We start from the raw sequence: 27,530 nt of genomic DNA, 5'->3' as shown, positions 1-27,530 counted from the left end.
TGATACCATCAAAGTCAGATTCATGGTATTAAATATGTGGTGGTGGGAGGAGAAGAGGTTAGTCCCCCTCGGTGCCGAAAAGCTTCACTAACACTGGCCTATGTAATCAGCTTGGAAGTGTTTATATCTTAAATCAGTGAGTACTTGTTTGGTAAGAGTGGATGGAGATACCCTTATGGTAAGACAAACAGCAGAGTAGAGTTACAACTAAATTGGAACCCTGGCCGTATAGTATAATTATCTGGGAGGTTCCCACTGTAGAAGCAGATTCAACCCTAGTTTTGCTCTATATCTTGTTTTCATCACCTGCAGGGATCTTTTTTCTTCTCTTCCAAACATTCAATATAGAATGGAATACAATAGAATTTTTTATTGGCCAAGTGTGATTGGACACACGAGGAATTTGTCTTGGTGCATGTGCTCTCAGTGTACATAAAATAAAAGATACCTTCATCAAGGTACAACACTTACAACACTATTGTACAGCAATTATTGATTGTACGGCTATTGAAATGTTGAGAAGGAAGTAAAAGTTCTATTTGTTCGAAGCATAGCCTCACCACACATTTAACATCGTGTTATACCACAGTGAATCTCTTTTGGGTTCCATTATTGCCTAAAGTTATTTCTGGGCCAACTTCCTGATCAGGAAACAATATGCTGAAAAAAAATAAACCTACCTTTTCTTCCTGGATCCTGTCGTCAATGCTTTTGGATGCTGCTTTGTGTGCTTTAAAGAGTGAAATCATGCTGGTAACATCTGGATCCAGTATGTTCCCATTATCATCACGTACCACCAGGTCCAGTCCCAAAATCCTTGCAAATAATAGAATAGAATAGAATTCTTTATTGGCCAAGTGTGATTGGACACCCAAGGAATTTGTCTTGGTGCCTATGCTCTCAGTGTACATAAAAGAAAAGATCATCAAGAATTCTAAGGTACAACACTTAATGATAGTCATAGGCTACAAATAAGCAATCAGGAAACAATCAGTATCAATATAAATTGTAAGGATACAAGCAACAAAGTTACAGACATAAAGTCATAAGTGGAAGGAGATGGGTGATGGGAACGATGAGAAGATTAATAGTAGTGCAGATTTAGTCAATAGTTTGACAGTGTTGAGGGAATTATTTGTTTAGCAGAGTGATGGCGTTCGGGAAAAAACTGTTCTTGTGTCTAGTTGTTCTGGTGTTCAGTGATCTATAGCATTGATCTGAGGGTAGGAGTTGAAACAGTTTATGTCCAGGATGTGAGGGGTCTGTAAATATTTTCACAGCCCTCTTTTTGATTCGTGCAGGTCCTCAATGGAAGGCAGGTTGGTAGCCATTGTTTTTTCTGCAGTTCTAATGATTCTCTGAAGTCTGTGTCTTTCTTGTTGGGTTGCAGAACCAAACCAGACAGTTATAGAGGTGCAGATGACAGACTCAATCATTCCTCTATAGAACTGTATCAGTAGCTCCTTGGGCAGTTTGAGTTGGTGCAGAAAGAACATTCTTTGTTGTGCTTTTTTGATGACGTTTTTGATGTTAGGTGTCCATTTTAGATCTTGCGATATGGTAGAACCTAGAAATTTGAAGGCTTCTACTGTTGATATTGTGTTGTCTAGTATTGTCTAGTATTCTACCTAGGACAGCTTCTCCTCTCTCATTCCTCCTACCTCATTTATTTAATTCACTTATTTAGATTTTTAAGCCACCTTTTATTGTTTTTTATACGTTGAACCTGTCGATCGAAAGGTCGGCAGCTCAGTGGTTCGAATCCTTAGTGCTGCCATGTAACAGGGTGAGCTCCCGTGACTTGTCCCAGCTTCTGCCAACCTAGCAGTTTCGAAAGCATGTAAAAATGCAAGTAGAAAAAATAGGGACCACCTTTGGTGGGAAGGTAAAAGCATTTCGTGTGCCTTTGGCGTTGAGTCATGCCAGCCACATGATCACGGAGACGTCTTCGGACAGCGCTGGCTCTTCGGCTTTGAAACAGAGATGACACCGCCCCCTAGAGTCGGCAACGACTAGCACGTATGTGCGAGGAGAACCTTTACCTTTTTATAAATAATACCAATGGCATTTAGACATATATCACTTTATGGTGCTTTATAGCATTCTCTGAGCTGTTTACAACATCAGCATATTGCTTCCAACAACCTGGGTCCTCATTTTACTGACCTGGGAAGGATGGAAGGCTAACTTGAGGCAATGAACGTACCTAATGCTCCTACCTCTTCCTATTTTACCCACAACAACAACCCTGTGAGGTGAGTTGGGCTGAGAGAGAGAGAGTGACTGGCCCAAAGTCGGTTTTCATGCTTAAAACCTCACAAACTCATGGTTTCCAGCCTGGCACCTTAATCATTAGACCAAACTGGCTGTTTAACATGCACTTTATTTTTTTTTAAAAAAAGTCATAGCAATTCAGAATTGATCCCAAGTCTAACCCACGGTGGTTTTTAAGGTTCCTTTCACTTTATGCATTTGAAGTGGGAAGGTTTTGGTTGCCACGTGAAGTAAAAAGGTGCCAAAAGACAGTTTTTGGAGATTAACGTCATTCTCTTCATTTGGCTTCATTCTTTATTCTACCTCCCTCTCTTTTGAATCTCTCAGTCTTATTTAGTTGTTGAGTTGAAGAAATTAATGATAGGACATGGTTGCCTTGCCCCTGACAGGCAGTTAAATTGTGGTTCTGCAGGGTGTTTTGTTATCTCCCAAATTGCTTAACATCTAATGGGCAGTGTTGAATGATTTCATCCAGAGATTTGACATTGTTGTTGTTGTTAACATATTGATGTCATTCAATGCCACCTTATTTTTTTGTAAACGAATCCCTGTAAAGTGATGCATATTCTGAATCCATGTCTGGGTGGGGCAATCAACTAGATCAATAAACACCTGGATTTTACCTTGGAGAAGAGCCCATTGGGATGGTCCTTCTCTGCCAAGTTACGTTACCCAGGGCTTTTGCTATGGCACATATGCTTCATTTGGTTGTTTGGCTTTCGATGCTTAGTTTTTAAAGCCTCTTGCTTATGAAACAGTACCACACTATCTGCAGAGAGGGTAAATACAGGATTTGCAGAATTGTCTCTCCTTTTTTTTTAATAGACTCTTGAAGAAGGGAAGTAAAATAGTCACATGATGATTAAGCACAGCTAATGGTAATGGAATATTGACTTATTATAATGTGAGTGTTGTGTAAATAGTAAGAAATTTGTTGCAAATCTGAACAATTTCATTTTGCTCCTGATCGTTTTGTTAGAGGGCCATTAATTAAATTATTAATTAAATTAAATAATTAAATTAAACAATTTAAATTATTAATTAAATCCGTCCTAGAGGAGATCAACCCTGACTGCTCTTTAGAAGGCCAGATCCTGAAGATGAAACTCAAATACTTTGGCCACCTAATGAGAAGGAAGGACTCACTGGAGAAGAGCCTGATGCTGGGAAAGATTGAGGGCAAAAGAAGAAGGGGACGACAGAGAACCAGGTGGCTGGATGGAGTCACTGAAGCAGTAGGCATGAGTTTAAATGGACTCTGGGGGATGGTAGAGGACAGGAAGGCCTGGAGGAATGTTGTCCATGGGGTCTCGATGGGTCGGACAGGACTTCGCAACCAACAACAACAACAAATTTCCCTCTCCTTCTGATTCCTCTCTTTTTTGCTCAGCAGGTTTTTGGGGAAAGAGTAACCTGGAGGGAAGCAATGAGGTAGTCTGAAATCCAGATGTTAAGCAACAAAATTATCTTGATTTAGAGTGCTGGGAGTTGAAATCCAGTGATCTCCAGAGTATTCAATTAAGGATAACTGGGCTACGTACAGATGACTCCAAAGCAACTGGATTTCTTGATCAAGGGAATTAAACAGCCTGCTCCCTTCTTACCTAGACAAAACAAAGCTTTTTCAGTATTTCTCAACCTTGGCAACTTTAAGATTCATGTGTTTCAAGTCAGAGAATTATATGTTTTGTTTGAGGGGAAGACAGGGGCTTTTTTCCCCACATTTTGTTTTCCCCTTCCAACTTTTCTTGCACTTTTCATTCTACTGGCAGATTGGGAGAAATGAAGAATTGGTGCAAGTTCTATTTGTCCAAGAGGAATTACTATAGTATCCTTATTGCACCTAATTCTGACTGTCTCTTTGAAGTACCAACAAGGTAGATGAAGACTCTGAATAAGAAGGAGCAGTGTGAAACTCAGATATCTAGTCATGGTGGCGCAGTAGTTTTGCTGGAAGTTGCCAATTCTAAGCATGGCAATTTTTAACAGTGTGGTTTTAGTACCTATCCACCTTCTTCTCAATGTATCTGTTTTCATTGCATGCCAGTTATTTGTGGATCTTGGGCTGTTGATTAAATCATATTTCTCTCATCATATGTTGCTAAAGCTACTGTGGGCAGCTTTGCTTTTGTGGTAGCTTCTTGGTGATTCCTTGGCCCCCTTTTTTTATTCCAGATTGTTGGCTGTACTGCCTTTGCCCATTTTCAGTTTGTGTGCATGTGATATGCTTCTCAACCATACAATGGATGGGTATAGCTTAAAAACAGGGGTGGTGGTATCTCAAAAACCACATATGAAGTGCAGAGATCTGTATTTGCTCCGAAATAATATAGACAGGAAACAAATCATTGTAAGCAAGTTTAAACACAGATCCATGCCTACTGAAAGACAGTTAGAAGGTAAATTAAGTAAATATGCAAAACCAAGGAAATGAGCTGTTCAGGACAATTGTAGGAAGAAAAACATCATCTCTGACAATTGGGTGTGTTGATTGGGCATGACAGTTACTGTACTCCAGGTTTTGATATGATTTAGTCAAAGTTTGAAGGTACACTTCCGTCAGGGTTCCAAGTAATGCCCCTAATAAAAGAAGACTCCGATGCCTGAATTTCCTCAAAGTTCCATTTTATTAGAAATGTCATATTGGCACATCTGGGAAAACCTGAATCTGAATGTTTCCAGGTTTGCCCCACCCAAAAGAAAGTTCAAATGTGTCCCTGCCCAGCACCCACATGTCTTGTCACATGATTCAACCAGGCACCATCCAAAACTGGAGATGCCTCCCACCCACCTCATCATAGCTATAGGTGGCCTTGACTCTCTGAGAAAATGTTATTTTGACTATGTATCACCCATACTCTATGCAATCCCCCTCCCATTTTCCCACAGTAGAAAATGTGGCAGGCCTGAACACCCAAATGTAAAAGATGGCTTTCAGGTCTGACAACTTCATTTCTTGAATGGTGCAAATCCTGGCAACAACGTATTTTTGGTTGCTTAGAAGGTGAGCCAAAATTGGTGGACCTCTCAGAAGGCTAATGAAGCATCCCATTCATTTGCTTTGGCCTATTTGGTTTATGAAATGAAGCTTTGTGTCTGATCCTGACCTCATCTCCTTCCCATCCCTCCATGTTCTTCCTGGTTATCTGCTTCTCCTTTAAATAGCCCACAACTTAAGTTTAATTTGGCACCATTTCAATTATTTTATTTCCTTCCAAATTAGTATTTGGATTCATTAGAGCATGAATTCAACTGACACCTTTAGGATATGCTCAATGGATATTTAACATGCACCACTTCTGAAGTTTCTTCGTAATTTGTCATCAGACCTTTCAATGATTATACAAAATATTTATAATGAAATAACATCCCAGATATATTAAGTTTTCCTCTTCATGGAGTCTGGTGATTTTCTGGAGCCCCATTCTGGGTTCATGGTTAACTGAAGCCTTGCAAGTTAATTTCCTCAATTCAAGTTGAACACTCTGTCGTATCCATCACCGCGACCCCCGGTTAACAATCTTCATTGTCTGCTTGTCTTTGTGGTTTGCTTTTTCTCCGAGACAATGAATTCCCTTTTCAGCTTGATTTCCCCCCCCTATTCTTGGCATAACTTTGAGCAAAGAGAGGAATGTAGCAAATAAGAGGCTTTTTTGTCTGGGAAATTTCAGTGCTGCCTAAAATATGCTGTTTTCTTCCTTTTTTTCTTTGCGTCTTCACAAGATTTCATACTTTGCCGTCATCATCGCTGGTTTTATTATTTTACTTTACTGTCATCATAAAATTTCATGCATGGTCTAGGAACTTGTCTTTTCTTTAGTTTAGAAGTTTAAGTTTATGCTGACATAACTTTTGTCTGCTAGAGTTAAGCCATAGTTCTCTTTGTCTCAATAAGAAGTTGCTAATCGATCTACAGTATATATAAGGAAGTATCTAAAATAGAATACATTTTTTATTTTTATTTTTTATTGGCCAAGTGTGATTGGACACACAAGGAATTTTTCTTGGTGCATATGCTCTCAGCGTATGTAAAAGAAAAGATACCTTCATCAAGGTACAACATTTACAACACTTAATGATAGTCATAGGGTACAAATTTAACACTTAATGATACAACACTTAATAATAGTCATAGGATACAAATAAGCAATAAGGAAACAATATCAATATAAATCGTAAAGATACAAGCAGTAAAGTTATAGTCATACAGTCATAAGCGGAAGGAAATGGGTAATGGGAACGATGAGAAGATTAATAGTAGTGCAGATTTAGTCAATAGTTTGACAGTGTTGAGGGAATTATTTGTTTAGCAGAGTGATGGCATTCGGGGAAAAACTGTTCTTGTGTCTAGTTGTTCTGGTGTGCAATGCTCTATAGCATTGTTTTGAGGGTAGGAGTTGAAACAATTTATGTCCAGGATGCGAGGGGTCTGTAAATATTTTCACAGCCCTCTTTTTGACTCATGCAGTATACAGGTCCACAATGGAAGGCAGGTTGGTACCCATTGTTTTTTCTGCAGTTCTAATTATCCTCTGAAGTCTGTGTCTGTCTTGTTGGGTTTCAGAACCAAACCAGATAGTTATAGAGGTGCAGATGACAGACTCAATAATTCCTCTGTAGAACAGAGCAGCAGCTCCTTGGGCAGTTTGAGCTTTCTGAGTTGGTGCAGAAAGAAAGAAATATGTATGCAACTTAAAGTCTATGAGCTTTCTGAAATTGTTCTGTAGACGTATTAAAGTTTACACATTAATGCCAAGTGTAGACTGACTGATTTGATCAATATTATAAAGAAAGGAGAACTTTTAAACAAGGGCCATGATTTGTGATTTGAAAGGAAGGGCAACAGAGTCGCCATGCAGAAGTACCAGCGATAAATCTTTCACAACAGTCATAATTGAAGGTATCATACAAGCTTTGATTCTCGTTTTATCACCCTGCGAGGCGGATAAGACAGAGACAAGTAGTTAACTGTTAAATATTGCTAATGCTTCTTCTGTACTTGGCTTTTCATTTGCATTGCATAGCAATGCTTTTCCAAAATGCACAGTCTTTTTCTATCGTGCCCTCTTTGATACGGTTAATATCTAGGCACGGCGTCTCAAAACCTCCCCAGAGATCAAAAGGTCTTTGTAGCAAGTGAAGGACCTTCTCTTTGGGCGTGGCTTATGGGTCCTCTCCTCTTCCCACTTCTTCTCAATAAAGTCCCCCTTGTTTTGCTCCAAGCTTTGGCAAGTAGGTCGCATAGCAGTTCTTTCCTCCAAAAACAGCCTAAATACCACTTTTAAATTGCATGGCTCGGAAGAACGCAGCAATTCTTTATCCCATGCAGTCCTTTGTGATTTTCTTTTCTCTTTTCCCTCCCCCCCTCCTCTTTTTCTGTTCTTTCTTTCCTTTCCTTTTCTTGCCTGCACCATGTAATAAGGCTGGAGCTGTTTTGGTTCAAGGGCAATCAATAAGGCTCTTTGTTCTGCCCAGAAACGGAGGGGAGGGCCTTCTATCAGGTTACTGGCCTGAGCCAAAATGCCACTGGAGAGGCAAAGTGGCTTGCTCAGAAAGGAACTCTTCTTGTCGTTGGCTTGAAGACTGCAAGGGAAAGATGTGTGTGTGTGTGTGTGTGTGTGTGTGTGTCAGAGAGATGTCTAAGCCACGTCTAAGTTCATTATTATAGTCAAAGAAATCCCACAGATTTTATTTATTTATTTATTTATTTATTAAATTTTTATACCGCCCTTCTCCCAAAGGACTCAGGGCGGTGTACAGCCAAAAGATAAAAAACAAAAATGTACAATTAAAACGACAATTTAAAACCGAGCATATTAGAAAAAATGGCCACATTTAAAAGTTTAAAATTTAAAATTATAAACCATATAATAATAAAACCCCAGTTAAAATTTAAAATATTTAAAATATTAAAAATATTATTCCAGTCCCGCTTGAATAAATAAATGCATTTTCAGCTCACGGCGAAAGGTCCGAAGATCAGGCACTTGACGTAGTCCAGGAGGAAGTTCGTTCCAGAGTGGAGCCCCACAGAGAAGCCCCTTCCCCGGGGGGCCGCCAGCCGACATTGTTTGGCGGATGGCACCCTGAGAAGTCCCTCTCTGTGAGAGCGTACGGGTCGGTGGGAGGCATGCGGTAACAGCAGGTGGTCCCGTAAGTATCCGGGCCCTAAGCCATGGAGCGCTTTGAAGGTGGTGACCAAAATCTTAAAGCGCACCCAAAAGACCACAGGAAGCCAGTGCAAGCCGCGCAGGATTGGTGTTACATGGAAGCAACGAGTTGCTCCCACTATTACCCGCACAGCTGCATTCTGGACTAGCTGCAGCCTCCGGGTGCACTTCAAGGGCAGCCCCATGTAGAGAGCATTGCAATAATCCAAACGGGAAGTGACAAGAGCGTGAGTGACCATGCATAAGGCATCCCGGTCAAGGAAGGGACGCAACTGGCGGACCAAGCGTACTTGGTAAAAAGCCCTCCTGGAGACGGCCGCCAAATGATCATCAAACGACAGCCGCCCATCCAGGAGGACGCCCAAGTTGCGCACCCTTTCCGTTGGGGCCAATGACTCCCCCCCTGACCTGATTTGAATGCATGCAAACATGTTTGAAATTCTTTGGGTTCTACCAACCCATAGGGATAGAGCGGCCATTAAATCTCTGCTTCTAATTGGAGTTGACCACACTCCTTGCGGCTTACATAAAAGAAAAAGAGAGGAAAAAGGAACATATTTTTCTCAGCCTAAAAACAAACTTTTAAAAAAGATGTAAAGGGGTGTTCATAATAGGGGTGGGGTGAAAATCTTGTGTTCAGGACAGTAAAAATGTTAGTGGGCATCCATCAGGAAATCATGTATACAAATGTGAAAAAAACACATGTGGAACGAACAAGCCATTGATATGCCAGTATATATTACACTGTAGAGGAGCGTCATTTCCCTATAGGGTATTTATATCATAAAACAGTGTTTAGATCTCTGGTCTGTTAGTTTCCATCGGAACTAGCTGGCTACTTTTTCGCAGCTGGGGTACCTCTGTGTGCAGCTTTCCATTTTATTTATTTATTCTGTCTGCAAGAGCAACAGGGGAGACAGACAGTACCAGAGTGCTGTTGGGCTGAATGCAAAATTTCTGGGGTTTGTATTTTTTTTTTTTAAAAAAAAATTGGGAACCTTTAAAAGACAAAATACTGCATTCAGGACTGAAGGCATTCATTCTGGGAATATGATATCATTAATGTAGATTTATTCTAGGTATGTGAGAAAAATCTTGAGAGATGAGACCAAGAGGTGCTGCCTAAGCCAGGTGTCTTCAACCTTGGTAACTTTAAGCCTGGAGGACTTCAACTCCCAGAATTCCTCAGCCAGCTGGGAGTTGAAGTCCACCAGGCTTAAAGTTGCCAAGGTTAGAGACCCCTGGCCTAGGCAGGTAAGAGAGTGCATAGCCCATGGCTACATAATGGGTGGAGAATGAGGCTCAGAAAAGAGCCTTCCTAGCTTCTCATGTTGTAAAGGAAACATGTACTTTCATTCAGACTTGCAATATTCCGTAAATGTAACTTTGCAATAAAGTAAAATTAGCAATTCTGGTCATGGTTCTGGTCTGGTTTGTCTGGAAAGCCTGTCGGGAGCAATGTAGGAATTGCCCATCCCACCCCTGCCATTTAAGTGCTGTAGGGTCAAGAGAAATAGAATAGAATAGAATAGAATAGAATAGAATAGAATAGAATAGAATAGAATAGAATTTTTTATTGGCCAAGTGTGATTGGACACACAAGGAATTTGTCTTGGCGCATATGCTCTCAGTGTACATAAAAGAAAATATACCTTCATCAAGGTACAACATTTACAACACAAATGATGGTCAATATATCAATATAAATCATAAGGATTGCCAGCAACAAAGTTATAGTCATACAGTCATAAGTGGAAAGAGATTGGTGATGGGAACGATGAGAAGATTAATAGTAGTGCAGATTTAGTCAATAGTTTGACAGTGTTGAGGGAATTATTTGTTTAGCAGAGTGATGGCTTTCGGGAAAAAGCTGTTCTTGTGTCTAGTTGTTCTGGTGTGCAGTGCTCTATAGCGTCATTTTGGAACAAGAATGGGAGAAGCCCAATAGACTGATGGATTGGACTGACAGTTTTCATAGTTAAAACATCTGGAGGGGTTTGGGTTAACCATGGCATTAAAAGATGTTGGCAGATTTTGTTGGAGGAGCTGAAAAAGGACAAGTTCCTGATCACGGAAGCTACACTGAGCCCTTGAAGTCCTTTTGAGAGGGAACCGCTACCAGCATTTGAAGATGCAACCAAAATCAGGTGCCAAATTGTGCCAAATTTCAAAGTATGGGGGAGTGTAATATTGGTGCTGGGGAAGAGAGCTAGAGATTGCTTACTGCTGTACTAGAAAGAGAAGCAATGACACAATCATGAAGGTTGTTGCTGCAGGCTGTTGTAGGTATGTGGAAATGGCCACACCATTGTTTGCTTGCTTATTTATTCACTTAAAGGATTTGAACAGCCGCCCAGCTTATGTGACATAACCCCAGGCAGCTCACAAGAGTAATAAACGAGTAAGAACAGTAACAAACGTAGAAAACAACAATACGGAACAGATAATATTAGTGTAAGTGATTTTCTCACTCTGAAAAAAGTAGACTGCAAAGTTCTTCCCCCCCCAAAAAAATGTTGTAAATCAGTATTTTTCAAATTCGGCATCTTTGGGATGCGTAGACTTCAACTCCCCAATGTTCCTGGGAGTTGAAGTCCACACATCTTAAAGGTGTTGGGGTTGAAAAACAGTGTTGTAAATGAGTAGCTTTAGATAGTGGGAGAAACAAAGCTTGCAAGGAAGAGAAGATAAGGAGAGTCAAAGAGGAAATGCAATCAAAATCATGTTTCATTTTCCATTGGGCATTCAGCTGAAGGTTTTCACTCACCTCTTCCTCATTGGAAGAATTCAAATTAAATCATTCTTGACAGATGCCTGTCTAGACTGTGCTTGAATGAATCTGGTAGCTCTCTGGCTAATTGCTTCTATTGTTCAATTGCATTTCTTATTGGAGCATTTTTCCTAACATTTAACAGAGGCATATTACCTTTTCCGAAGCATTATTTTGCCTCTGTGATATTTGGCAGTGATAGAAAACCTGAAGTCCATCAGATATAAGTACATTACAGTTCCTCAGGAGGCTGTGATGAACCGTATTACTCATTACTCCTGCTTGCGTCTGCTCCTGAAATTCAGGTATAGATTTGAAGGTATAGATTTGAGGCTATTTTAGCCCCAGATAATTCTTTGCGAATTGTAAAATTATACCAAGCTAGAAGGAATTAGCCCTATTTGGTTTGGTCCCACTAAGAATAGAATAGAATAGAATAGAATTTTTTATTGGCCAAGTGTGATTGGACACACAGGAATTTGTCTTGGTGCATATACTCTCAGTGTACATAAAAGAAAAGATACCTTCATCAAGGTACAACATTTACAACACAAATGATGGTCAATATATCAATATAAATCATAAGGATTGCCAGCAACAAAGTTACAGTCATACAGTCATAAGTGGAAAGAGATGGGTGATGGGAACGATGAGAAGATTAATAGTAGTGCACATTTAGTCAATAGTTTGACAGTGTTGAGGGAATTATTTGTTTAGCAGAGTGATGGCCTTCGGGGAAAAACTGTTCTTGTGCCTAGTTGTTCTGGTGTGCAGTGCTCTATAGCGTCGTTTTGAGGGTAGGAGTTGAAACAGTTTATGTCCTGGATGTGAGGGATCTGTAAATATTTTCACGGCCCTCTTCTTGATTCGTGCAGTATACAGGTCCTCAATGGAAGTATGGAATGGAAATATGCCTGTGCCCTGAAGACTTGTACCTTGACTAATTTTACCTCACGTCACTTCAGAGTTTGCTCCAGGTGTTGAAATTTTATTGTTGGACCACTGCTGGATTTTTTTTCCCTTTGACCTGCCCACTAATGGATTGTCACATTCTTTTGTTGTTGCAAAGAGAATAAGTATAATATTTGAATGTCATTTTAAAAGTTTGTTGGTTAATGGAATTCAGGCTTGCTGAATCTAGGGTATAATGCAGGTTTTGAATTCCTAGCCCTGCCCAAATTAAATATTAAACCAGTTATAATCTAAGGAGAAGTAGAAAATACTTTCAAGTAAAAACTCAGTACTTAGGTATGAACCAGGAAGTTCCCATTGAATTAGTCCAGTTGTTATTCTCTTAACCTTCCCTTTCAAGCCAGATCACAGCAATGAATGAGTCTGTCAGTTTCACTTTCATGAAGAACTTCATAAATTTGGAGAAGTTTCAGATACAAATGAAAGAAAAGTCTTATCTGTTTGCCAAACTTGGGAGATATATAAATTCCTTGTGAGGTCAACACCATATTATATTGTTCAAATCTCTTCCCCTAGATCAGGGGTTTTCAAACTTGGCAACTTTAAGACTTGTGGACTTCAACTCCCAGACTTCCTCAGCCAATAATGTAAATAATACATTTGTCAGGAATCATAAGGTACAACATGTAATGATAGTCATAGGGAACTAAGGGAACATAGGGAAATAAGCAATCAAATCGTATTAGGAAACAGTCAATATAAATCTTAAGCATACCAGCAACAAGGTTACAGTCATACAGTCATAAGTGGGAGGAGATGGGTGATGGGAACGATGAGAAGATTAATAGATGTGCAGATTTAGTAAATAGTTTGACAGTGTTGAGGGAATTATTTGTTTAGCAGAGTGATGGCATTCGGGGAAAAACTGTTCTGGTGTCTAGTTGTTCTGGTGTACAGTGCTCTATATCATTGTTTTGAGGGTAGGAGTTGAAACAGTTTATGTCCAGGATGCGAGAGGTCTGTAAATATTTTCACAGCCCTCTTTTTGAGTCATGCAGTATACAGGTCCTCAATGGAAGGCAGGTTGGTAGCCATTGTCTTTTTCTGCAGTTCTAAGTATCCTCTGAAGTCTGTGCCTATCTTGTTGGGTTTCAGAACCAAACCAGACAGTTATAGAGGTGCAGATGACAGACTCAGTAATTCTTCTGTAGAACTGGATCAGCAACTCCTTGTCAGTTTGAGCTTCCTGAGTTGGCGCAGTAAGAACATTCTTTGTTGTGCTTTTTTGATGACCTTTTTGACGTTAGCTGTCTATTTTAGGTCTTGAGATATGGTAGAACCTAGAAATTTGAAGGTCTCTACTTCAAGAAACCTTGAGTGTTGGAGCAAGTCAGTCCACTGATTTTGTTCCACTGATTAATTGTTTCTACTGTCAGGAAATTTCTCTGTCGTTCTAGGTTGGTTCTTTCCCTAATTAGTTTCCATCCATTGCTACTTGTTCTGCCTTCGGGTACTTTGGAGAATAGGCTGACCCCCCCGCCCCCCACTAATCTTTGTGGCAGAAGAAGACGGGGTCAACCTATTCTCTATCACGCAAGTATATGTTGGCCAAACACTTTTGCTTGCTTGTCCTACCAGCCAGTGCAAATAAACAATCCAAGAATTGACTGGGAAAAGAAAGTGCAATATAGTGGTGTGTTTAAACTAGTAAGTCCATATTTGTTGTATTTGAGATATAAGGTAGGAGAGAATAATAGAATCTCACCAGAAACAAATTCTGTTCCCATAATTCCAAATAAAGTGAAAGCAAGCATCAAAAATCTGTTGGCATTCATTTTCCAAAATTAAGCATTGAGAACAGGGGAAAATATCTGAAAGAAAACAAAACAAAAACCCTCTGCTGAAAGTTTCACCAAACAGGGACAGTCATTTTTCAAACCAACACAAACTCACACACGCCTCTAAAACACACAAACACAAAGCATATTGATGTACGTTTTTTAAAGAAAATGATTCTTAAGACGTTTTATTAACCAGTTATAGGATTAGGTTGTTACACATAAAAGCTTCGTTATTCAACATTAGGAATGTAAATAGTTATTTTTTAAAATGATAAAAAGGAACACCTAATTTGAATAGCAAACTACTAAAAGCAAATGGGTTTTGTAGTGATTCTATTCAACCCCTAATCAGAAACAAAGATTGTTCTTATTTTATTTTATTTATTTATTTTATTTTATTTTATTTATTTATTTTGTCGTAACAATATATACAAGCATTGCATAAAGGATTATATAATATATAAACATATATATGAGGAGAAACAAGGTACTATAAACATATATATATATATAGGGGACGAAACAATAGGACAGGAACGGTAGGCACGTTTGTGCTCTTATGCACGCCCCTTAGAGTCCTCTTAGGAAAGTGGTGAGGTCAACCGTGGATAGATTTTGAGTAAAGCTTTTGGGGTTATGAGAAGAAACCACAGAGTCAGGTAATGCATTCCAAGCATATATAATTCTGTTACAGAAATCGTGTTTTCTGCAATCTAAACTGGAACGGTTGACATTGAGTTTAAATCTGTTGGTAGCTCTTGTGATATTGTTATTGAAACTAAAGAAGTCATTGACAGGAAGGACATTACAACGGATGATTTTATGAGCTAAACCCAGGTCCTGCCGAAGGCGACGAAGTTCCAAGTTTTCTAGACCCAGGATATCAAGTCTGGTGGAATAAGGTATTTTATTGGTTTCGGAGGAGTGGAGAACTCTTCTTGTAAAATACCTTTGGACACGCTCAACTGTGTTGATATCAGATATATGGTATGGGTTCCAGACAGGAGAGCAGTAATCAAGAATTGGCCTAGCAAATGTTTTATATGCTCTTAGCGTGGTGTTTTTTGAAAAGAAGCTACGTAGAATTAAGTTAACAACTCTTAGAGCCTTTTTTGCTATATAGTTGCAGTGGGCTTTGGCACTTAAATCGTTAGATGTAAAAACTCCAAGGTCTTTGACAGGGTGGGGGTTATCTGCAAGGCAATGTCCATCAAGCATGTACTTTGTGATTGGGTTCTTTCTTCCAATATGCAAGACTGAGCATTTACTGGTTGAGATTTGTAGTTGCCAAATTTTAGACCAAGCAGTTAGATGATCAAGGTCCTTTTGAATTGTGGATGTATTGTCAGTGGTGTTGAAAAGTTTGACATCATCAGCAAAGAGAACACAGTTACTTGAGATATGATCACAAAGATCATTTATGTATATTATAAAGAGAGTTGGTCCAAGAATGCTACCTTGAGGAACACCACTCTTGACAGGAACAGGATTTGATAGAGCATTACCAATTTTAACTATTTGTTGTCTGTTTGACAGAAAAGCAGATATCCATTGTGTGAAATGCCATAGGATTTTAATTTTAGGAGAAGTTTATCATGTACTACTGAGTCAAAAGCTTTACAGAAGTCTATGTATATTGCATCTATTGATTTACCTAGATCAAGATTTGAAGTCCATAGGTTTTTACAGTGGAGAAGTTGTAAATTGCATGATAATTTTTTCCTGAAGCCAAATTGTTTATTTGAAAGAAGGTTGTGTATTTCTAAGTGCAAGGTAATGGATTGGTTGATGATGGATTCCATTACTTTGCAGGCGACGCAACATAGGGAGATTGGTCTATAATTATCAACTAAGCTGGGGTCGCCTTTTTTGAAAACTGGAATGACTGTGGCTAGTGACCAGAGATTGGGAAGGGAACTGGTTGTGAAAGTTTTATTAAAGATTATACTTAGGGGTTCTGCTAAATTACTAGAGAGTTTTTTTAAGAAGTAAGCACAAAGTCCATCAGGTCCAATGGATAGAGATGGTTTCAAGTTACAAAGAGCTTTACCAACATTTTCTTCTGTAAAATCTATATTTGTTAAGTCGTCATACGCATTGCTTGTACGATTTGGGAATGTGGGATATGTGCCATCACTGTTGACAAAAACTGAGCCAAAGTATTTGTTAAAGAGGTTTGCTTTAGTTACTTTGTTATTGTATTCATTGCCGTTAGAATCTTTTAGTGGTGGCATGGATCTAGAGTCTTTAAGCTTGTTGTTGACAAAATTATAGAAGGCACGACTGGAATTAGTGCGCAGAAGATCCTCTTCTTGCTTGGTGTGGCAATTTGTGCACTCAGTTTTTATTTGGTTGCATATAGTTCTGTAGCGATTTTTAAAATTTGCTACATAGCCCTTTTTGTTTCTTTTCCAGAGGGATTTTTTTTTAGATTGAAGCTTTTTTATTGATATGGGTAGTTTGCTTTTCCTAATCTTGGTGGTAGTTTGGGGTATGTATAGTTTGATGACTGTTGATTTCAAGTAGAAAAACTCTATAGTGGTCTTCAGCAGTTATACAGGATGAGAACAGATTTAGCCAATCCAGAGATGAAAGATCATTGTTTATAAGGTCATAATTGGCTTTTTTGAAGTTGTAGATGGGAATGCTATTGATATGACGATTTAAGTGATGACGTATATTAAGACGGAAGTCAATCATGCAATGATCACTGTTGGAAAAGGGTTCTCTTATTTGTAGTCCATAAATGGTATTGGTGTTGTTGCAGAAGATGAGGTCAAGGCAGTTGTTTAGTCTTGTACTGTTAGTTACAAGTTGTTCAAGACCTAGGTTTGTAACAGCGTTGTATATTGTAGTGTGGATTGGATCAGTTGTACATTCATTTGTTATCCAGTTGATGAGAGGTAAATTTAGGTCACCCAGGAAGATGAGTGGATATGGGCAAGAGGCAGCCCATGTTAGTAGTGAGTTTTACCAGTTCTAGTTTGTCTGGGAAGCAAAGAAGCAGGGAATATCAGATCTATTACAGATTAACAGAGTTGGAAGGGACCTTGTAGGTCATCTAATCCAACCCCCCACCCAAGCAGGAGACCCTACATCATTTCTGACAAATGGTAGTCCAGTCTCTTCTTGAAAGCCTCCAGTGATGAAGTTCCCACAACTTCCCATGGCAACTTCTGTTCCATTGGTTGATTGCTCTCACTGTCAGGAAATTTCTCCTTATTTCTAGGTTGAATCTCTCCTTGATCAGTTTCCATCCATCGTTCCTTGTCTGGCTTTAGTTGCCTTGGAAAATAGCTTGACCCCCTTCCTCTCTGTGGCAACCTCTCAAATATTGGAACACTGCTATCATGTCTCCCCTGGTCCTTCTCTATGATCCTAAGCATTTTCTTTCAAACTAATTTAGCCTAGTCTTCCTCAATCTCCATGTTCAGCTGGAGGACAAACAAACAAAAAACAGACACACAAACAAACAAACAAACAAACAAACAGGCAATTAGCCTGTTCATAATCCCCATAGTTTCTTAGATTGAGTAAAACAGAATGAAATTACAGTTTAGAAATTTTACAGACTTTTGGGGAGTGATTTCTACAAGGATGTAGAACAATTAATCAGGGACATTACTTGCCTCCAACTCTGGAGGTTTTTAAGAAGGAATTGACCAGCTGTTTGTCTGAAATGGGTTTCCAGCATGAGAAGAAGGATGGACTAGAAGACCTCCGAGATCCCTTCCAACTCTGTTAATCTGTAATCTGGTATTCCCTGCTTCTTTGCTTCCCAGACAAACTAGAACTGGTAAAATAAGAACAAGCTTTGTTTCTGATTAGGGGTTGAATAGAATCACTACAAAACCCATTTGCTTTATTGTAAGTTTTAGTAGTCAGTTTATTGTGCTATTCCAAGGGACATAACTCTGTGTCTCTTACAATATGCAATTGTTTAATGTTTCAGCAGACATTTCCCTTGATAAGGAGTTTCCTTGAAATATGTGGGGGAGCTATTATCTACTGGCACAGCTGACTTTTTAAAAACTCTCTCCCCTCCTCACGTGGTTATTATTGACCCCCTGTGTTTGCGTTCTCATGTGAATCTGCCCCAAGCATATGCTCAGCTGATGATGGATAAGGAAAATACCACCTGCATGGTTCTTTTCACATATTCTGACAATATTAATCCCAACTGTAAGAAGAGAGCTAGAAAACTCTTTGTTTAAAAGCTGAGGTTTCAGGAGAAGCGAAGGAGAAGAAGACTTAAAATAGATGTCTATTCATCCAGCGGCCAGTTCTCAAAATATCCAGTAAACCTTCAAGTTGCCATTTATTGCAGTATTATTTATAGTCGCTAGACTTGAAAGGGAACATTGCAAGTTTATTATTTCCTGTGTGGTAAACTATGACCACTTTGTTTGCCTTGGCATTAGCCCAGGAAGTAATATACCTAATTATGGATGAATCCAGTGTATTTCCTGGTTGAGTTCTTATAAGCTTAGGTCTTCACATACACGCACAGAAGGAAAAGTATTTCATAAATCGGGGTCTCCAACCTTGGCAACTTTAATCCTGGCGGATTTCAACTCCCAGAAAGCTGGCTGAGGAATTCTGGGAGTTGAAGTCTGCCAGGATTAAAGTTGCCAAGGTTGGAGACCCCTGTCATAGATGTTCTCAAGCCAGATGGCCAGTGTTGTGTTACCATTAACAGAAGATAGAATCAAGATCACCTGAAGTACTAGTACCGCTTTACGAAGTCTTAGTAAGACCACACCTGGAATACTGCATCCAGTTTTGGTCAGCACCCTATTAAAAAAGATGTTGAGACTTTAGAAAAAGTGCAGAGAAGAGCAACAAAGATAATCAGGGGCCTGGAGACTAAAACATATGGAGAACGGTTTCAGGATTGGGTAAGGCTGGTTTAGTGAAAAGAAGGACCAGGGGATACATGATAGCAGTGTTCCAATACTTGAAGGGCTTCCACAAAGAGGGGTCAACCTGTTTTCCAAAGCACCGAAGGCAAGTCAAGAAACAACAGAAGGAAACTAATCTGGAAGCCGTACGGGTCTGGATGGGGAGGAACAGGCTCAAGCTTAATCCCTCCAAGACGGAGTGACTGTGGATGCCGGCACCCCGGTACAGTCAGCTGCAGCTGCGGCTGACTGTTGGGGGCGAGTCATTGCCCGATGGAAAGGGTGCACAACTTGGGCGTTCTCCTGGATGGACGGTTGTCTTTCGAAGACCATTTGACGACCGTCTCCAGGAGAGCTTTTTATCAGGTTCACCTGATTCGCCAGTTGCGCCCCTTCCTGGACCGGGATGCCCTATGCACGGTCACTCATGCTCTCGTGACCTCTCGCTTAGACTATTGCAATGGTCTCTACATGGGGCTCTCCTCGAAGAGCACCTGGAGACTCCAGTTAGTCCAGAATGCAGCTGCGCGGGTGATAGAGGGAGCGGTTCGGAGCTCCCATGTAACACCCATCCTGCGCAGACTGCACTGGCTGCCTGTTGTCTTCCGGGTGCGCCTCAAGGTTTTGGTGACTACCTTTAAAGCGCTCCATGGCTTAGGACCAGGATATTTACGGGACCGTCTACTGCCATCTTCTATCTCCCAGCGACCGGTGCGTTCTCACAGAGAGGAACTCCTTAGGGTGCCGTCAGCCAAACAATGTCGACTGGTGGCCCACAGGGGGAGGGCCTTCTCAGTGGGGGCTCCTACCCTGTGGAACGAACTTCCCCCTGGACTTCGTCAACTATCCGACCTTCGGACCTTTCGCCGCGAACTTAAAACCTATTTATTCCGTCTAGCTGGACTGGCTTGATTTTAAAAATTTTAATTTACTTTTATGGGTTTTAAATTTTTGTAAATTTTTATAGGGTGTTATTGTATTTTAAATTTTTGGCCAATTGAATAAGTTTTTTTAAGGGGTGTTCTTAATATTATATGTATTGTTTCTCTTTGTATTTTTATTCTGGCTGTGCACCGCCCTGAGTCCTTCGGGAGAAGGGCGGTATACAAATTAAAATATTATTATTATTATTATTATTATTATCAAAGAGAGATCCAACATTTCCTGACAGTGAGAACAATCAGCAGTGGAGCAGCTTGCCTTCAGCTCCATCACACATTTTAAGAAGAGACTAAACAGCCACCTGTTTGTAATGGTCTCCTGCTTGAGTGGGACCTTAGACCTCTAATATCCCTTCCAACTATGATATTCTATGTTCTATAATGTTTTATGTCCTGTGTCTCAGGTTTTGGGAGACAATTCTCAACATTTCCGGTTATGAGCCATTAGCATGTCTCTCTTGGGGTTGGTTAGGTATCATTTTTAACAAGAGTGTCATTGACCGTATTCATCGTGTGAGTTCAGTTAGCATTATTCTTTCTTGATTCATATAGAATTGACAAGCTGAGAAATGGGGATGGAGCAAGTTTGCAGATAGAAGAGTTGGTGAGAAGAGGGGAATTGCAGGCTCTTTTGTCAATCAAGATCTCCATTGAATGCCAGTTTTTTATTTCTCTTTTCTCCAAGAGTTCTTAAGTGCTCACTCGCATTGATTCTTCCATATTGAGGTAGCTCAATATCTCCCATTTTTAGTTTAACCCTTTAGCTGATGCACATCAAACAGTAGTGGCTAAAAGTGTGGAAACCTTTTGGGAAAAGTATATTTTCTAAAACTAGCTAATAGCACCACTTTTTGGGGAGTAGTACCATAAAAGTAGTACCATAAAAAAGGGACGCGGTGGCTCAGGGGCTAGGATGTTGAGCTTGTCGATTGAAAGGTCGGCAGCTCAGCGGTTCGAATCCCTAGTGCTGCCGTGTAACGGGGTGAGCTCCCGTTACTAGTCCTAGCTTCTGCCAACCTAGCAATTTCGAAAGCATATAAAAATGCAAGTAGAAAAAATAGGGACCACCTTTGGTGGGAAGGTAACAGCGTTCTGTGCGCCTTTGGCATTGAGTCATGCCGGCCACATGACCACGGAGACGTCTTCGGACAGCGCTGGCTCTTCGGCTTTGAAACGGAGATGAGCACCGCCCCCTAGAGTCGGCAACAACTAGCACATATGTGCGAGGAAACCTTTACCTTTACCTTTACCATAAAATTATATATCAATGGAAAGATAAAGAATGTAGATCAAGAATAAAGATCAAGAATGTAATGCAATAACTTTTATGAAGGATTTGCTATTAGAATAGCAATTACAGTATAAAGAAGAAAAGTGAAACACATAGAAAAAAATGAGATATACAAAAATTATCACCATGTCAGTTAATACTTAGTTAGGTAATCTTTAGCATGAATTACGGCCTTACAACATCTTCCCATGGAGTGAACGAAGTCTTTTAGTTCTGCAGCTGTTATAATGTGAAACCAAGATTGAATGATGGCTTCTGTTAACTGGGTTTTATTGCTGGGTCGCTTCTGACTAACAAGTTTCTTTAGTCGGCTCCATAGATTTTCATTTGGGTAAAGGTCTGGGCTATTCCCAGGCCATTCCAGCAGTGAAATAGGATTATCTTGAAACTCAAAATAAAAAAAGTGATCTTATCAAACCTCAAAAATACACTTTTCCCAAAAGGTTTCCACAATTTTGGTCACTACTGTGTGTGCCCTAACCCTAACCCTTTCGTGGCTATTTGCAATCCTGCAAAGTATCTACACAAGGGGTGACCAACCTTGGCAACTTTAAAACCTGCAGATTTAATGCTGGCTGGAGCTTTCTAGGAATTGAAGTTCAAAAGTCTTAACGTTGCCAAGATTGGACAGCCCTTGATCTACACCGAGAGATGATTACAAGCCCTATAGTACATTGACCTTGAACCATTGTTAACTGATTTTAGTGTGATTTAATCCACTAGTGTGAATTAATGCTTAGGGCAAAATCCCCTGATGTGTTTTTTTTTTAATGGGAGGAGGTGGCTATTATAAGTATACCTTTTTGAAATTGCATCTGCTTGGGACTCATAATTCTGCTTTCCAAAATAAACTACAGTAGGTCTAGCAAGATGTCCCAACACAGACCTTATATTAAACTTTGATGAAAAGTGAGCACTTTGGACACCATGTACATAGTACAGGTAAGTCAATAACAAGACTTGTTCCTGACTTACCTGTTCTGCCTAGAGTTGCCTTTAATTGCTTACCGTATTTTTCGGAGTATAAGACGCACCAGAGTATAAGACGCACCTTAATTTTGGGGGAGGAAAATAAGAAAAAAGCTGATTGGCAGGTGGATTGGCCTCCCGGAATACCCCCAATCAGCTGTTCCCAGAGGTGAATTTTAGCAAATTTTAGCAATTCACCAAACTGGTTGTGAGCTCTGTGCCTTGCTTTTTTTTTTTTTTCCTGCCTCTGAAACTTCTGAAAAAACTTTTTTTTGCCTCTGAAAGCCTCCGAAACAGAGCTTCAGAGAAAAAAAAAACCAGCCTCTGAAGCTCTGTTTGGGGGCTTCTTTTCTGAAGCTTCATTTCTGATGCTTTTTTCAGCCTCTGAAACCTCCGTTTGAGAAGGTGGACGGGGCTACATTCGGAGTATAAGACGCACTCAGATTTTCACTCTCTTTTTTTGGGGAAAAAGGTGCGTTTTATACTCCAAAAATACGGAGCTTGTTTATCTATAATGTTGTGTCATGACAACTCAGATCAGCAATAGCAATGACACTTAGACTTATATATTCCCTACCCCATAGTGCTTTACAGTACACTGTTTACAATGTTAGCATATTGCCCCCAACACTCTGGGTTCTCATTTTACTGACCTTAGAAGGATGGAAGGCGGAGTCAACCTTGAGCCCCCTTAGGATCAAACTCCAGGCCATGAGCAGAGTTTGCCTGCAATACTGCATTCTAACCACTGTGCCACTAGATTAACAGCTAGTCTCTGGCTAGGCATCTATTAACCCAGCGGTTCTCAACCTGTGGGTCGGGACCCCATTGGGGGTCGAATGACAATTCGCCAGGGGTCGCCTAAGACCATCGGAAATATGGGAAGTATACTTGCGAGTTGAAGAATCGTGCTCCAATGGTTGACTCCACAAACCAGCTGCAGGCTCTTCAAATCGCTAGCCGAATTCAGCTTCAGGCGCGATGAATTAAAAAAGAAAGAAATCTTTGCTCTGATGTCTCCCTCTCAAGCCAGCTGCAATCACTCCCAATCGCTAGCCTAATCTGGCTTCAGGCGCGATAAACTTAATAGGGGAGGAGTCTCCGCTTTAATGCCTCCGTCCTCAAGGCAATCGCAAGCAGTTCAGATCGCTAGCCAATACGGTTTCAGGCGCGATAAATTCAAAACGAAAATAATTTTATGGTTGGGGTCGCCACATCGTGGGGAATTGTATTAAAGGGGTTGCAGCACTATAAAGGTTGAGAACCATTGTATTAACCCAATAAGAAAAAGAGATGGGTGGTAAGACCAATGGAAAGCACGTCCATTCCGTTTTTTGTGCTCTTCAATTCATTACGAATGGGAATGCAAAACATGACTCCTAAATAAAATAATTGAAGGGAAGGTTTATCTTGCCCACCTTACTGATGGCAGACTTGGGTGAGTCACCCAGAAGGATCCTATGTCCTGGGAGTTACTTCAGGGTGGTGTTGAAGGTGCTAGCGTTAATTGCAATTAGCCACCTTAAATTTATGTCTTTTCTTCTCCATCTGTTGCTTTTGTTTTTCAGCCATCTACAATTACAAAGCAATCCAGGACGTGGAGCTCTCTTTACAGGTGGGGGATACCGTTCACATCCTGGAGATGTATGAAGGTAAGCAGGCTCTGGATTGCCAAGAGGGAATGGGAAGGGCTCCTAGGTCCAGTGGAGACACCGAGTTTTATAGTTGAAGGTATGGATCAACAAAATGGAAAGAGACAAAGCAAATAAATCTCAGGTAATGAAACCCAGTGATACAAATTATTGTTGTATCCGTTCCAGGGAGAGCACTCTAAGATCTGAAGCATGAATTTCAAATATAAGAAGCTGTGAAGATCGATAAAAAAATTTTCCACCGATGGCCAGTCAGTTGCTATATGATCCAGCTGCCCCTTTCTGCATCTTCTCTAGCTTGACTGCAGTTTGTTTTAAAGTTTTGCTGAGTAGAAATGTACAGGTGATCCAGTATAACTGCCCCACAATTATTTTGGCATGAGTAAAAGATGCATGTGAGAACAACCACGTCACGGAGAAGTTCTGAATGATTCCCAAGTTCTCTGAATACACAAAAGTAACTTTGAGACGCCCACAAGCAGGTCATGACAGCCACAGGGGTATCTGCAATTGCATCCAAACATAAAGACTCTGTTTTGCTTTTTGTAATTAAATGTAATCTTGAGTCTTGAGTTCAGTTCTGGTGTTCTAATCACTTTGATAATCTAGTTTAACCTGAGGCTCTCTCAGTCCGGGATTGTTGAGGAATGATAAGATTATAATCCAGCATACCTGGAAGATGATACATAAGGTAAAGGTAAAGGTTCCCCTCGCACATACGTGCTAGTTGTTCCTGACTCTAGGGGGCGGTGCTCATCTCCTTTTCAAAGCCGAAGAGCCAGCGCTGTCCGAAGACATCTCTGTGGTCATGTGGCTGGCATGACTCAACGCCAAAGGCGCACAGAACGCTGTTACCTTCCCACCAAGGTGGTCCCTATTTTTTCTACTTGCATTTTTACGTGCTTTCGAAACTGCTAGGTTGGCAGAAGCTGGGACAAGTAACGGGACTTCACCCCGTTACACGGCAGCACTAGGGATTCGAACCGCTGAGCTGCTGACCTTTCGATTGACAAGCTCAATGTCCTAGCCCCTGAGCCACTGCGTCCATAGGGAAGGCTCAATTGGATCCCCATAGTGGAATTTTTACTGACTTGCCTGAATTTTTAGGGCATAGTGTGGCTTTTGATTGATCATTAGTAATGAATCCCTTGCTGTCCAGCTAACTTTCCCTGCTAGAATGGATGAGCGACTTCATGTGTGATTCATCCCATGCTTAACTTCCAATGTATTTCATATACTTCTTGAAAGTTGCTATTTCATTGTTATGCTCCAACAGACCAGAGAATACAATTTGCGCTAATCCACCTTGGCTGGAAAGAGAATTGAGTCACGTGAGGGTTGCAAAGGGTTGCTGAGTCTCCATTTTTACGATGCGAGCCTCCATCCTGTCAGTGTTAAGTTAGGAACTGCATACCTTGGATTCACCAGCAAGTCAAACCAGATGCTTAATTAACCCCCTGGTCTAGGCCTTTATTTTATTTTCAGGCTGGCTTGTGCTTGACAGTTAGAGCTCAGGTGCCAAACAAAAGGTTTTGTTACTGATGCTGCATTTGCAGATGCATTTGAAGGGGAGTGGATTCCTTTCTAGTGGTAGATTTAATGCAGGAGAGAACCAGGGTATTGGCTGACTTTGCATATGGGAAAGAGAGACAGACAGACAGACAGACAAACAAAACTATCGATCCCATTCCCGAGGAGCAGGGGTGAAATGCTCCTGGTTCAGACCGGATCGCTCAATCTGGTAGCGGGTGGTTCGGAGAACCGGTAGCAAAAATCCCTGCCCCCCCCCTTCCCTCCCCCCTGCATACCCAGCTGAGCCGTGCGATCATCAGAGCAGGGGGTTGGACTAGATGACCTCCAAGGTCCTTTCCAACTCCGTTATTGTTAAAGAACGTTGCCTAACAGTTGCCCGAGACCTCTCCCTGTTTCTCTTTCCTGCAAAGAAAACTGAACTTTGACTGCAGCTAATATTGGGATGATATACACCTACTTACTGTATATCTTTCACCATATGGGGTTCGATTCTTTTGAGTAAAGAAATATACTCACATATAAACCTGAATTTTTTTGATGGATCTGTTGGAGAAGAAGAGCTGGAAGACTTTCCTTTAAAGCCTTCCCAGTAAACTGGTGGAAAAATCAGTGCATCTAGCTAGGTGTGTTAAATTCAAAATTGAGTATTCATGGGATACGGAACAATCTGAGAACGTTAAAAGTTTCCATTTTCTTCATCTACTTTTATTCAACTGGAAATCTTGTGGATGGACTGAGTCATTCATTGAAATGAATAAGACCAAAGTTCAGAGACGATTCAAGAATGTGTTTCCTTATTTAGCTGGTGGTTCTTGCAATGCAAAGTGTGAAGACCAGGCAGTTAATGGCTGACTTCTGCTTTAATGCAGGAAAACCGTCTCCGCTGAATATTTATTATGTTTGAACATTCCCAGATTTCATAGATCCTTATGTCATTGAGACAACTTTGGAAGCCTTGGTGTGAGGTTATCTGCCTGTCTGCAATTGCTTTTTTGGGAAATGTATATACTAATAGGATAGGATATTAGTATGTATATACTAATAGGATTCTATATACTAATAGAATCCTGATGCAGCCAGATTTATAATATTGTCAACTTAGTGGAGGTTTTGGAGATAAGAAGGGAGGGGAGGGGAGGGGAGGAGAGGAGAGGAGAGGGGAGGGTAGAGTAGGGGAGGGAAGGGAAGGGAAGGAAAAAGGAGAGGAGAGGAGAGGAGAGGAGAGGAGAGGAGAGGAGAGGAAAGGAAAGGAAAGGAAAGGAAAGGAAAGGAAAGGAAAGGAAAGGAAAGGAAAGGAAAGGAAAGGAAAGGAAAGGAAAGGCTTAAGAGAGAAGCTAAGGGCTCCAACAAAGGGGCAACTAAACCAGGGGTAAAATGCTCCCGGTTCTGACCGGATCTCGCGATCCGGTAGCAATCATAGCCTGTACTTCGGCGATCTGGTAGCGATCACCGAACCACCGGCGAAACCCGCCACCCAGGTGTCATTACTACCTGGTTTTAACCAGAAAGCAATGTGTTTTTTTACCTTCTGCGCATGCGTGTGGACTTCCGAGCCGGTAAGGAAGGTAAGTCGATTTCACCCCTGAACTAAACAAAACACTGGATGCTGAATATCTGAGAGCAAATGAGAATCATACCAGAGGAATGTAATGGAGTCTTTGGAGCACTCGCGGAACAGGCACATCTGGCCAGCTGGAGACCTAAATAAGAACTCCTGATATAGCATCTCTTGTTATCACATCTGTTTTATGTCTCACTTGCTTGGTTGAATTCCTGGGCTTTCTGATTTGGAGGGTTTTCTATATCTGGCCATGAGATGCTTGGAGCCTGTGTGTGTGTGTGTCACAATGGCTATTGTGGTCCATGGCAGAATTTATCAAATGAGCTGAAACTGGTACAGTTTGTTCCAGGCTGTAAAGGGCCGGAGCTGGCATCTGGCTTGTTTATTTCTCAATGACGACTGTTCACTGCAATGACAGCATCCATCTGGGCGACACCACTTGTCTTGTTTATAGCTTTGCATGACTTCTTGAATTAAGTTGGATATTCCATGTTGAGATCTCTTCCCTCCCCAGCACACCACCACCTTCCTTCCAGTCCCAGAAACAGCAGTGTAGTCCAGGACCATTTCATACTCTGATTTCATTTTTCCTAAATATATATATATATAAATAAAAGCCTACTCAAGACACCAGCAGATTATATTAAGGGGATGTAGCACAAATTTCATATATAGTGCTCCCTCCAAAAAATTGTATTTTTTTAAATTTCATTTT

The 27,530-nt window shown here is 40.7% G+C and overlaps 1 protein-coding gene across 4 annotated transcripts in view; it reads left to right on the top strand.

Annotated features, from left to right (window-relative positions):
- Window positions 1-27,530, top strand: part of DOCK5 (dedicator of cytokinesis 5) — a 180,050-nt gene that overhangs the window by 15,944 nt on the left and 136,576 nt on the right. For all 4 annotated transcript variants that reach the window (XR_009156501.1, XM_058194703.1, XM_058194702.1 and 1 more), the window contains exon 2: window positions 23,638-23,721. Coding sequence is in view for 3 of the 4 variants with exons in the window: in XM_058194703.1 (XP_058050686.1) it covers window positions 23,638-23,721 (84 nt within the window). In the remaining variant the exon portion in view is untranslated. The remainder of the gene's footprint in view (window positions 1-23,637; window positions 23,722-27,530) is intronic.

The sequence above is a fragment of the Ahaetulla prasina genome, chromosome 9 (assembly GCF_028640845.1).
Source record: "Ahaetulla prasina isolate Xishuangbanna chromosome 9, ASM2864084v1, whole genome shotgun sequence".
In the NCBI taxonomy this organism is placed as follows: Eukaryota; Metazoa; Chordata; class Lepidosauria; order Squamata; family Colubridae; genus Ahaetulla; species Ahaetulla prasina.
The sequence above is the reverse complement of the archived record's forward strand: the minus strand, read 5'-3'. Positions and strand labels throughout refer to the sequence as shown.